The sequence below is a fragment of the Lates calcarifer genome, linkage group LG13 (assembly GCF_001640805.2).
Source record: "Lates calcarifer isolate ASB-BC8 linkage group LG13, TLL_Latcal_v3, whole genome shotgun sequence".
Lineage (NCBI taxonomy): Eukaryota > Metazoa > Chordata > Actinopteri > Centropomidae > Lates > Lates calcarifer.
In genome coordinates this window covers 5698351-5711465 of record NC_066845.1, presented here as the reverse complement: position 1 = coordinate 5711465, position 13115 = coordinate 5698351, and the positions used below count along the sequence as shown (strand labels likewise).

General features: G+C 39.0%; 1 protein-coding gene across 1 annotated transcript; it reads left to right on the top strand.

Moving 5' to 3' along the window:
* Nucleotides 1-3650: 3650 nt before the first annotated feature.
* mrps27 (mitochondrial ribosomal protein S27) lies at nucleotides 3651-12579 on the top strand. The gene is made up of 11 exons (XM_018674774.2): nucleotides 3651-3771; nucleotides 3929-4006; nucleotides 5008-5078; nucleotides 5219-5277; nucleotides 5804-5918; nucleotides 6530-6608; nucleotides 8336-8451; nucleotides 8734-8836; nucleotides 8959-9101; nucleotides 11011-11172; nucleotides 12065-12579. The coding sequence occupies exons 1-11, from the start codon at nucleotides 3699-3701 to the stop codon at nucleotides 12338-12340; spliced, it is 1275 nt and encodes a 424-aa protein (XP_018530290.1). The 5' UTR covers nucleotides 3651-3698; the 3' UTR covers nucleotides 12341-12579.
* The last annotated feature ends 536 nt before the right edge of the window (nucleotides 12580-13115 follow it).

Below are 13115 nucleotides of genomic sequence, written 5' to 3'. Positions count from 1 at the left end.
GCTCATTGCAGCACTGCAAATAGAAATACTAGGCTGAATGAAACAACAAAAACAGGTTTTATTACATAGTAGAAGAAGATACGTTATGATACAGTCCATCATTTAGGATATCTTGCATATATCTCATGACTGTTATAAAGCAATTTAGCTAAAGGTAATTTTTTATTATTGTGTTTCAATTTGCACTGTGATTTAAAAAAAAAAGAAATAAGCAAACTCACTGTGCTATAGTCTGACATTATACCTCCCTTTATCATGCCAGTTCAGGTAAACAGCGAGTCATTTCTTGTCAAATAAAATGCAGAACAGCAGCTTCTCTATTTCTACCAGTGACGACCACCATGTCCTAAAGGGCGAAACTGCAAACAGTTTGAGGAAGTTCTCACATCCTCCTCTCCTTTCCTTTCCTCACCTACACGTTTCAATCCCAACCACTGGCTTAGAGAGGAACCACAGAAAGTGGATACACCACTTTTTTTTTTATTATCACCGTCTCCTGTCTAGAATCAGCTCCTCTCAGCAGCACCATGTTGTGTAATCGCTGTACGTATAAACTGATTGCAGTGAGATGTAGTGAAAGATGGTGTTTGAGAAGGTAGTTCTGTCACTCCCATGTGTTTCATGAACTGAAACTTTAGAGACCATGAGAATCTGCCCATACATGCAGGACAACCAGTACATACTGATGTGATGGGAAAATGAACTCTGTGGTATGGAACAGTTGATGTTCTGCTTTGCAATGGAAACTAACACATGTTATCCTTCCCAAGATAACGTCTCATTAGGAAAAGGACAAACTAGAATTTATGAGTGAGTGATTTTTAGGCACCACTCAGATATTATTCAAATCACCCAAACTGTGTGATTCAAATGAGGATGCAGTTAATGATTATTTTCCCAATGTGTTTTTTTTTTTTTTTTTTTTTTGAGTACTTGTTTAATCAGTTGGTTTATTATCTGTCAGAAAACAGTAAAAATGTCTTGCAGTTTCACTGAGTCCAAGGTAACATCTTCATATTACTTGTTCAACCAACAATCACTCATTTGTTTAGCAAAAATACCCCAAATGTTTTGTCTTCAGCATCTCAAATGTGAAATTTCATATCACTACAGATGGAATATCTTTGGGTTTCAGACTGTTCTGGGAAACTGTGTTTGACATTTTACACAATTCCCTGACATTTTGTGACAGATTAACTGAGAATGAAAAGTTAGTTATAGTCCCACACTAACCTAATTCTCTGTACAATGCTACAGAAAGGCTGTGTTGTCAGTTTAAGAGTCTTAAAGATTCTTTTAAAAAGTTCTCCAATTACAAATAGTTAACAAATAGGAGCTACAGCACTGCTGTATTTTAGGTTAAAAAGGGGGATGTCAGGTTGTATATTACAGGGTGGTGCCCATCCTGTTTCATTCCCTCCAAAATGTACTCAGATCATGTTATGTAAGCAGACAAATCACTGCACTTTCCTTTTGAGATACAGCAGTACTATAGAAAAGTGAGTTAGAATATCTCTCTCACAGACATTCAAATCTCTGTACCTCACTGGTTCCCTTATATTGCAATTTGTGATATAAACATTTTCCTAATATGCACTTTCATATACAGAGAAGAAAATAATTCACATCATGTCACATCTCATTGTCAGTTCACAAATTCAGCTCCACAGTTCTAGAGAGCATGTTTAAAAAAAAACACAATTTCTGTTTTACAATTTTGTTTTGTATTCTGTGTCATAACTACTGTACATATATCAAAACTGCAATAATTAGTCGATTAATCAATCAAGTGATCATCATCATAAATGATCAACAACTATTTTGATAATCAATTAATTGCTTATTTTCAGCCCCTCTGGTATTAAGATTTTCTGCCTGCCCTGTTTTCGGTGTTTGTAAATTGAATATCTTTGGGTTTTATACTTTTATATAAGACATCTGAAGCTGTTGTCTTGGACTCTGAAAAAGTGGGATGGACCACCTTACATTTTGTCAGACATTTTACAGAAATGACTAATTGATTAATCAAAAAATGGACACGTCAATCAGTAATGAATAGTTGTCATTCTGCTGTGTACTATCAAAAATGAAGGAGCTCTTTTGGGCTTTTTTTTATCAACAGCTTCCTGCACATATTTTCTAGGCTATTTGGTTTTAACAAGTATATTTTATACAGATGCAAAATTGCTCACAGCATAACAACATATATACATGCAGTGACCATACATCTGTCATCAACAAAATGACTTCTCAGCCTGTATAAACAAATTTCTTACATTGCAGTTTTTGTGTCACATGCCTCTAAGTCACTCTTACCTATTCACATACCAGCACCCTATGTAACGCTACAGAGGTCAAATAAAAAGGGAAACGGACATGACACATGAAATGTGAAAGTGGCGTGCCATTTAAAATGCAGTCCCACAAGATCATGTTAAACTGATGTACGGAAAACAAAGTCTTCACTTCACATCACTGAACCACACCCACAAACACCTTTTTAGTTGAGCAGCATACTTTGAGAGCAAGAGATATGCTTTTTAACTGTACACTCTGGCAGGATTAACATTTTATACAATACCAACACAGTAGGAAACAAAAAGACAATCCAAGTGATGAAATAGAAGAGAGAATATTGGACTCCATTCATGGTATATTCCTGAAAAGACAGCTGTATCCCCGTTTTGTGTGTTTAGAAATGTTTACTTCCTGTCAGGTCTCTCTAGTGCAGCTCAGGTAAGAGCTTCCTGTTTTGTTGGTCAGTGAGAAAAACGAGATGGTGCTAAAATTCTTCCTTGTTTTGTTTAACAAAACTGTCCCACCCCAGACTCAACCTGTTACCTCCTTTGACCCAGAGCCAAGAAACTTACTGTAATTATAGCTGAAGGGTGTCCTCCTGTATGGAGAACAAAAACACTGGCTCACTGACAGAAAGGTGACAAATGGTCAATGGCCCAGCAAGTCATAAACAAATTAATATATACTTAGACTCAGTTTTGCAACGGCTGAGCTCCTGCTGGATTCTGATGGTGTGTTACTGTCCTAGGGATTGTTTATTATGCTTTAAACATGACTGGACAAATCTAATGTCCTGATAAGCTTCAGGAAGCAGCCATCTGTGATGCTGAGTGACTAACACTGGTGTTTTTCATTGCTTTCAGTGGCACAGGGTGAAGTGAATTTCCAGCACTTCCACTTCTGCCTATTTATCTGGTTTGTCTCCTCCTTAAATAAACAGCACCCTCTATTGTCTGTTTTTTTTTTTTTTTTTACCAGCCAAGTATGCAGACATACACAAAATATGTCATGACATTTGCTTCTCAGGTGCACCATAAAAGAATAAGAATTGTATAGTATTTAGTATATATTTAGTATATAAATATTTTTTTTGTAATTTTTACATTATACAAATTTCTGGGTAAATATGCAGAGAGAAGTGAATATTTTCTAAATGGATTCTAGTTTTATATATCTTCTTTTTTTAATGAGCTCTTTAAAAATGAATGTAAAAAATATTGCGCTTCTTTGTTGCGCTTGTGAAACGGTATTCGGGTATTGTTAGCAAAATACGCTATCTGTGCAAAGAAATAATAAAACAAATCCTTTCATTTTACCGAGTTTCACTTTTGGTATGACCCTTTTACGTCACTTTGAGGGGACGCTCCCCCGCCCTGGCAACGAAGTGGTATCGTCCAAAGATGGCATCCTCCGTGTTGAAACGATGTGTGACTGCAGCTGTCAAAGTTAAACGTTTATCTCCGTCTTTCTCAGGTAAACACATCTTACATCGCAAAAGTGGGGTCTCAACATACATGCGATGTCATTATAGTCTCTGAAAATGTTTATTATCAGCTCATAAACAGCCGATTTGTCCTACATGTGGTACCTGTGTCTGTGTGACCTGATGGACAATGTTCGTCTTTTGCAGCTAGGAGATGGTTGCTCTCAGCAGCTTACACCGACACCAAACTGTGGGAGGCGAGAGAGAAAGATCCTCAGAACCTGGGTAAGAGCTAAAACTGACAATCTAAGCAATAATAACAGATCCAGGGGGACAGATACCCACCGAGCACTTTATCAGGAACACCATACTTCATGAACATAATAAGTCATTCTAGGCCTTAATGGTTATCTATCACACTTTTATACTTTGGTCATTATGATTATGACACAGGTCTTATATTCTGTTCTACGTGGTGTTAAATAGGCTTTAAAAATCCCTTACATTTAATGTGGCTAATCGTGCAGAAACCGTGTAATCCCTGCACCTGGGTGGGTTTCTTCTCACAGTCCAATCAAGACTCTAAATTGCCAGATTGAAAAGGAGTGCGACGTCCATCTATATACGGATGATGGTAGTGATTGACTGGCGACCTGCAAAGGATAGGATAGGCTCTTGCACATGATAAGTAGGTACTGACAGTGAATGAACAGTACAGTTGGAGTCTGTGGTACTGAATGCTGAAAAGCACACACCAGTTACGTGTCCCAAATACAGGAAAAAGGAGGACCCCAGTATCACAACTTACACTTGATATGAAATGTAGTCACATGTGACACGCAGCTGACAAATCTCCACGTCCAGAAGTATTGATTGAGTATTTCATGTTGAAAAAAAATGAAGACCTTTTGTTGCATGAGTAACTACACGCAGCAGTCGAGCATGTTACTGCGTGTGCACATGATCAACACAGGATGGCAGTGTAGCACTGCAGCTTCATGGTGCACTGATAACTGTTGAATAGTGTGAATATAGTTAATACATAGTATAGTATAGTCCGTCATGTCTCAGTTTAAATTAAAATCAGTCATACTAAAGTTTTAACAATTTTAAAATGGATCATAACTGATGATGATGAAGCATTTGATGACAGTACTGAATAAAGTTTAGTTGGTGCTGTTTTGTCTCAGGCAGTGTGTCACACTACATTCTGAATAGTTTGTTTGTTACCTGATAAACTGTATAATAGGCTTGTTGATGTTTTTTTTTTTTTTTTTTAAACTCAGCTGAACTGGCTGCCATTATGGACAGGACATATGACAAGAATCTCCCAGTCAGCTCTCTGACTGTGTCGCGGGTAAGTTGTATCCAGATATAAATGTATTAGATTTGTTTTCTGGTACACCTGTAACTGCAAAGCAACAAATAAGTTTGAATTTGATGGCAGTCAGCACAAAGTTTTGAGTTACTATGTATAATTTCTGCTTTGTGTTTCAGTTTGTTGAAAACATATCATGTCAGGAGGAAATTGATCAAGCAGAGTACTACCTTTACAAGTAAGAGGAATCATTTTTTATTCTTTCTGCATCTGCACTTCTGTGTCCGATATCGGCTTCTTCTTCGGTTTTGGTCCTTGGTACCAACTTGTGTGCTTTTCTTGGAATGAATTGTCTGTTTGGTTTGTCTGTTTTGGTTTATGTTCAGTCACATGGTTTTCTTTGTTCGGGGCAACTCCAGACCTTTCCTGTTTACTCCTTTCTCTGGAATCTGCACCCATTCTTGCGATTACAAGATTTAGTATATTTCCCAATCGCACCCTTGTTCAGGCACATTCATTTTAATAATCGAGTGAGAATTATATAACTGCCTCTCCACTTTGGGAAGTTTGCAACAAGTAATTATTATTGTCAGTACATTCAACTGTTTTTAATGTATTTTGACTCTTGTATTTCAGTTATCAGTGCTGATGTTTCAGGATGAAGCTGTTAAATTTGGAAACTCTTGTGGTGATTCTGCATCTCCTCACATCCTCATGTGATGGACCTATAGAGAAACCTTCTTAGATTCTTTTAATCCCTCCAGGTTTCGTCACAGTCCAAACTGTTGGTACCTGCGAGACTGGACGGTTCACAGCTGGATCAGACAGTGTCTAAAGTACGGGGCCAGTGAGAAGGCTCTGTACACACTTAAAAACAAGGTACATAACACATTATATTCCCTCTATAATGTAGATAAGGCTCATCTTTAAAGTCAGAGAGACAATCTGATCAGAGACTCCTGATCAGGGCTGACAGCTGAGGTTATCTGGCAGTGTGAGCGATTATAGATCCAATCTTAACAACCCAGATGCATTTTCAAACTGATCTGAGCAGCACAAATAACATCAAACATGTTTGACATTTTCAGCCCAGCATGTACACTGTTCTTGAATGAGCTGTAGTATCTGGGAATCACTGAATAATGATAAAAGCAGAGACGTCAACTCGCCAATGACGTGTTTACAGCAAGGTAAAGCGGCATATACTCAGTCAGTATGGCCGCCTCTGTAATTGTTTTGATTGGTGTCTTTTCACTGTGAGATTAGAGGTCTCGATGTCAGTGTTGCATTAGAAATCAGCTGTTGTTATTATTGTGTGTGATACACACCGTCTTTACCAAGTCATATAGAGTAAACAGGCAATGTTCAAGGATAAATAGAATAAAAAATCTTGTTGTTAAACATGTGATGCAAATATTCAAAACGTGTGTGTGTGTGTGTGTGTGTGTGTGTGTGTGTGTGTGCGCGTGCGTGCGCGTGCACGTGCGCAGGTCCAGTATGGAATATTCCCAGATGACTTCACCTTCAACCTGCTCATAGATCTTTACATTAAGGATGGAGACTTTAAAAGTAAGTCTTTTTCAAACATGTTTTCAGTCAAAGATTTTGGAAAAGTTAAGGTTCAGACCTACTGCTGAAATGATGTGCAAGTCCCTGCAGGTTTCCAAATACATTTGTGTTGACTCTGAATATTGCCAGGACTGGGAACAAACTGTTAAATCACTAAAATCAGTTTTCAAACATTTCTTTCCTTGTTTGTAAAGGACAGAGGTAAAGGGGAAGCCTGGTTATTTTTCTGTAATAACATCAGGCGGTAAACAGTATGTCATTTTTCAACAAGTGAAGGCACATAGTCTGTATTAACGGTGTTTGCAGGTGTATGGTGAAGTTTTGATTACATTTCATAAAGTGCTGAATTCACTGTTTGTTTAGCGCTTGTATATACTCTATTTCTTCAGCACTGTAGCTCAAATCCGATGTTGTTTTATTACTCGGGAGGATAAATTTGGAAGTGTTCACGAAAAGACCAAAACCAACGCTGAATTGATCCAGCTGACAAGTAACTAAATCCTGATATGTCTCTAGTGCTATGTCTATGCCATAGGGCTCCATTGTTGCACTGGGTGACATGTTCCGTCATTATGATAGGCACTGTTTATTCCTGTTTGAGCAGAATTTGTTAAAAATTACTTTATGGAATTATTGAGAGCCTTTTATGTGCATTAAAAGAGAGAAAAAAGAGAAAAAAGTTGCAATATCATAACAATCATAACGTTTTTAGGCTTGGCTGGGGTTGAAGAGTAGATGTATCTATAAAAGTAAAGTGAAACTGACTTGGTGAATGAAGCATGTAACATAAACATCCACTCAAGCGTCTGCTCCTCTGGAGAGTGAAAAGATAGCAGCAGACAAAAACATCAGATCTTTATCGAGCGTTGAGGTGACACATTTTCTACTTCATTATTACCAGTTGCTACAGACATCAACTGGTGAGGTACAGGAGAACAGATGCAACAACATCATCACGTCTTATGTGGCAGGACTGTCTGAGAAATTCAAAAGAAATTTCTCCAAACAAAGCATCCCAGTGTACTTTAGACCTGGCAACACCCTCAGACAGAAAGTTGTTCATCCCAAGCACAAGCCTCCCATGCACAAGTTAAGTAACCTTGTATACATTGTGCAATGCAATAAGAAGTGCTCAGACTTGTACATAGGTGAAATCAAACATCCACTCCACAAGCGCATGGCACAACATAGGAGAGCCAGCTCATCAGGACAAGACTCAGCTGTTCTTTTATACCTAAAGAGGAAGGGACACTGGAACATCCATCTTTAAACAGAGGTGGTGGCTTACGACACCAACTGTCAGCCACCTATAATGCAGTCCTTGCCCAGGTTTAACCCCCATTCACACCTTCAGACATGTGACCCTAACGACTCACGTGATGTCAGGGTGGGGCAACGACCCACCAACGAGTCACACCTGGGCTCATGTCACCCTAACGACCCACATAACCCAACCAGCTTTCAGAACTGAGGAAGCCTTTCGGATGAGAGGTGAAACGTCTTCAAGAAACCTAAAAGAAGTCCAGCTGCCTTCAACTTTAGCACTTAAGACTGGCTACAAAGAGTTTTAGAAGCATAACAAAAATATAATTTGGCATAGCAATATCTGAAAAATCATTCAGTACCATAGCCTTACATTAACAAATAAAGAAAAACAACAATAACCTGCATTATATGAAGAAAAGTAAAAAAAAATGATACATGTAACGTTTTTGTTGTTTGTACAGGTGCGTGCTCTGTAGTGGAAGAGGTGATGCTTCAGGAGGCCTTCAACCTTCCCACCACACAGATCCTGTCTCTGTATGCTCTGGGCAGTTACCTAGCAACCAGACCACAACTCACTGTGAGTGAAACGGCAGCCACAGCAACATGGGAGGTGTTATGAAAACAAATGATACCAGAATATTCTCACCCTTGTAAATACAGCACATCACCTTGGGCCACTACAGTGAAGTCATCAATTCTCCTGATGCTCTGAGTGATGTATGAGGGTTTCATTCAAAACTGCTATTCATTTGTGTTTGAAAAATGGATGCCTGAAACTCATTAACGTGTAAATGTTGTAGCACGACTAAAGAATATGCTTCCAAATGTAATACCAACACTTGTTCCTCTCTGTGTTCAGGTGTCAGAGGAGCGAGTTTTGGGGGCATCACTGCTTATCTGTGGACTGACACAAGACAGCACTATTGGCCTCAGCGCCCAACTACTTGGCAATGCTCTCCTCGGTGTGCATTTGAGTTTCTCCCCCCACTATGTTGTATTCTTTATTTTTACTGTGATTAATTCGTCGAGCATTCTTTGATCATGCTGCCTGTCTCATTTATTCTCCTTCTCCTTCCCAATCTAGGCAAGGTGGAGAATTTAAAGGGCATTCATGCCGTGTTCAGAGGGATGCCTCTCTTCTGGGGTCGTGGATATATGAGCCGAGCGCTGGATGTCATGGAGAGAGTGGCTGCTGCTTCCGGTGACATTAAGCTTTCCAAAGACACAGTAAGGACATAAAAATTCAAAGGAGTATTTCATTATGTGGTGACGATGTCACTAGCCCTACTTACCAAACATCACAGACGCCACAGATCACTTTTCATTTTGGGTGAAAATAGAAGGCTGTTGCCTCCGGGGGTAGATGGGAGACATATTTGTCTATAGATCAAACAAGGCAGAGAGGATTGTCAGGTTGCTCATACATGAATCCCCCTGTGCTCTCTTTATGTTTCTCCTGTGGGTCACTGTGATTCTTTGTATGCTGGTGTTGCATACTTAAGCCCATTTTCTTCTCTTTTGATGGTGAATGACGTGGGTTTTAGCTGCCTATTGCCCTTATTTCCCCTGCGCCCAAAGTGTAGTTGAATGTCAAATCACACTTTGTTTACTAGCTCCTCCAGGGTGTTGGAATCTCCCACCTTCTTTACCGCTTTGAAGGCATTCTCTGATACCAACGCATGATGAACTGTCATGTTGAAGGGTTTTCACAACATTGATGTTGCACGTTCAGCACAGAGACCAAAGTAGATGCTCAGGTTATAGAGTTTGCCAGCAGCATAGATATCTGATAAAATTTGACAGTTTTTTTTTCTAGTTTGTCAACCTTTTTTATGTGTCTCTGCATGTGGTCTTATTGGTTAAGCAGATGTTTTTTTTTCCCTGGAGATATGCACTGCTCAGTTCACTCCTCCATGGTTACACCACAGCTAACAACTAATCAGATTGCTTGATTTTAGCTATTTATTTTGTAAACCACTGTAGATAACAAATACCCTGACTTTAGAGTATCAGAACCAGTACTAGAAGAGAAAAAGTCGCATGGTGCTATATCATATAACAACAGAAAACATAAAAAAATTTGGTTTATTAATAATCCAATTATTATTATAATTATTTCAATGCAAGAAAAAAAGAGTTGCATGTGTTATTCCTTGTAAGTAGACTCCTGTGCTTGGCCAGATCCTCATCCACACATAACACCTAATATCAGTGACAGCATACATAACATACCATACAGGCAGAACAATACAGCCACAAACAGTGTAGTTTAAGATAAAACATCAACTAACAGTGCATGTGGAATGTAGAAATACTCTTGCCAGGCCAGACGTCGTTACTCCATGCACTCACTTAGACTTTTGTTATTGATTTTATCCACTGAGTGTGGGTTTGACGTCAAACAAATATATTGTGTAATATAAGTGTTAGATTAATGCTGTGAGATTAATCTGGGTTAAACTCTCTTACAAATAGGCTTTGTGTCTAAAATGAAAATGCTGCACAGTCTCAAACTCTGATCATGGTTCTGTAAAACAGCATTAAAGCACACAGGAGACAGACTGGTGTTACTGTCCAGGTGGGGTGTATGACATGAGAGAGTCTTCATCTGCTGAGATGGAACACACATGCTGTCATATTGTTGTTATTTTTACATATATGCACGCACTCACAGTCGGGTGTAGCTCCTCTAATCCGGCCTGCGCTGTCCAGTTCAATAGTTCAGTTTTGTCCACGTCTAATGAGATTTTGAAGAGCCTGGAGCAACGAGCATGTCTGTGAGAATCACTGCAACAGGAAGTTAACGGCCTGTGTGTCAGACAACGGCGCAGCAATAATGTAGACAGAGCAGATAACACAGCAAGACAGAGAGGAAATATTACATCTCAAATGAAGGTGCTGGTGACTGCTGCCTCGGGTCATAGTTAATCTTACCTCTTCCTAAGATTAAGAGGTGAGTTGTCAAGTAGGGCGTTCAGCCTCTTTCATCATGATATGCCTGTTCTGTAATCACTCAAATAAGGACCTGTGTCTTCTTTAAAAGTTTAAAATATTAAACTTTCTTTGCTTTATGTTGATTTTATAAACATAACAAATAAAAAATTAAAAATTAATTTTCTTTTTTTTTTTTTTCCAGCTGGCCTATGTGAATGACTTGCTGCAGGAGCTGTCCTCCACCTCAGACTCTGGCTCTTCTGGAGAGGAGTCAGGAGGTGAGGAGGACAAGAAGGAAGAAACTGTAGACGAAGATGATGCGGCTGAGCAGGCTAAGCTACCTCAGTATGCCAGCAGATTCAAGGTGGGTGCTTCTCACTCGCTGTAGGTGTGTTTTTGTTTGTAACAACTGAATTTACATTAGCTTTCCTCATCGGGGCGAGACAGTAAACATGTGATAAACAGTGTTTCCTGTCATGACTGGGGCTGTAACTCAGAAAGTCTGAGTGGGCAGGATACTAAGGGTTTTTTAGTTGATTGTTTAGTAAGAGTAACAAAAAGCGAAAGATGAAATGTCTTAAATCAAGACAATAAGTACTTATTTTTTGTCTTATAAGATATTTCTTCTTACCAGGCAGTGTTTGTGTTAGAACTTTTCACTTGTTTCAGGTTTTTTGTCCTTAATTATCTGAATTTTATTTGAGTTTTTGCAGTTAACATAACACATAATAAGAAAGGGGTTTTAAACAATCTTGGCTAAATTACTTTGTTTGATGATAAAATAACTTTGATCATAACTAAATGGAGTTGAATTATGTTTTATTATTTGATTATGTGTCTGTAGCAAGTAAAATAGGGAATGATTTAAAAATTTCATCAAGCAGTTTTAAAAACCAATAGTCTTTAAGACTGTCCATCTCCATCTCCATAATAATTAAACAGTGATTTAGCAGGTGTGGTGCAGCCTCTCCACTGGTACTGTTTTATCAGTATTAGTGGAGAATATCAAGATTATATCTTTGCTTTCCTCTGGAATGGCCATGAATAAATTAATTTAAGGGAGATGCCATAGTGTTTTCACCACACTATCATCTCTCTAATGTCACACTGTAGAGTTTTCCTTTAATGTTTACATGCATTTGAAATATATTAAATAGTGTTCACTGGTTTGGAGGGTTTCACCCAAGTCATTTAAATGAAGTGATGAGGTCACTGTTTGGTGCCTTCAACCTTTTCTTGTTTCCCTGCCTCCCCAGGAACTGAGCAGCCAGCTGGAGTCTCAGGGTAAAGTGGACTCTACCTCCTTCCACGACTTAGTGACCGCTCTGGCCCAGCAGAACCTGGCCGCTGCAGAGAAACCGGACCTGGAGCAGTACGAGAGCCGGGTGCAGGCCTGGGAGGCCGAGAAGAAGCAGCTGATCCAGAGAGAGAAGGAAATGAGGATGAAGGCTGAGCAGGAGAGACAGGAGAGGTTAGCTGCCAAGGCTGCGGCTCAGCAAGGCGTAAAAGACACTGAGGATGGAGCTGAATAAGGATCACCAAACTATTCTTTGAGTATGTACATCAAAATTGTGTATACTTAAGAGATAGAATTAAGAGTTTTGTGTCCCTAAAATTGTTGAATATCAACATTGTTAACATTACATCTGGTTGTGTCACTTTGTATATATTAGTTATTGTGTGCTTATGTGATAAGTATTGCTCTGTTTTCATAGAATTAAATAGGGCTAACATAAGTATACTGTCACATTAAAATCGATTTCCATTTTCATTTGTATCAGAAAAACTGTCTCACAGTTATTGTTTTTCTGTTGTGGACTATGGGATGATATCATTATTGGAGAATATGCACACATCAATTGTTAAACCCAACGGTGGAGTGACCTCATGTAAGCAAAAAGAGGGGAAAGCTGGGGAAAGATCTTACCATCACATCCTCCCACTCCTTTTCCTCTCTGCCTACAGTCGTCTATGTGTGTGTGTGAGTGTGCGCCTGTCAAAAGCATCTTTGGAGGTTTTCTCACACGGGGGAAATGAAAGGGGTATTGCACAGAAGAATTATTTGCTGATAGCCCATCTAGAGAAAACCAGATTCAGCGCACGGAAAGAAAACCAAATTCAGTGACCCAGAAACCTTTCCATTCACAGAGGAAAACATAAATCATATGGTATAAGTGCAGGTAATTATACGAATAGACACAAAGTGCACTTAAGTGTTACACAATTAAAATACCAACATGAGAGTGCACCATCAGCTAACACATGAACAGCACTCGTCAGTAAAAACCCCACACGTTAATTGGCAAG

Excerpts from the sequence above, each read along its gene's own strand:
- mrps27 (XM_018674774.2), top strand. The coding sequence starts at position 3,699 with ATGGCATCCTCCGTGTTGAAACGATGTGTGACTGCAGCTGTCAAAGTT. Across the intron at positions 3,772-3,928 it reads TTTATCTCCGTCTTTCTCAG|CTAGGAGATGGTTGCTCTCA; the intron begins GTAAACACATCT and ends CGTCTTTTGCAG. Across the intron at positions 6,609-8,335 it reads TAAGGATGGAGACTTTAAAA|GTGCGTGCTCTGTAGTGGAA; the intron begins GTAAGTCTTTTT and ends TTGTTTGTACAG.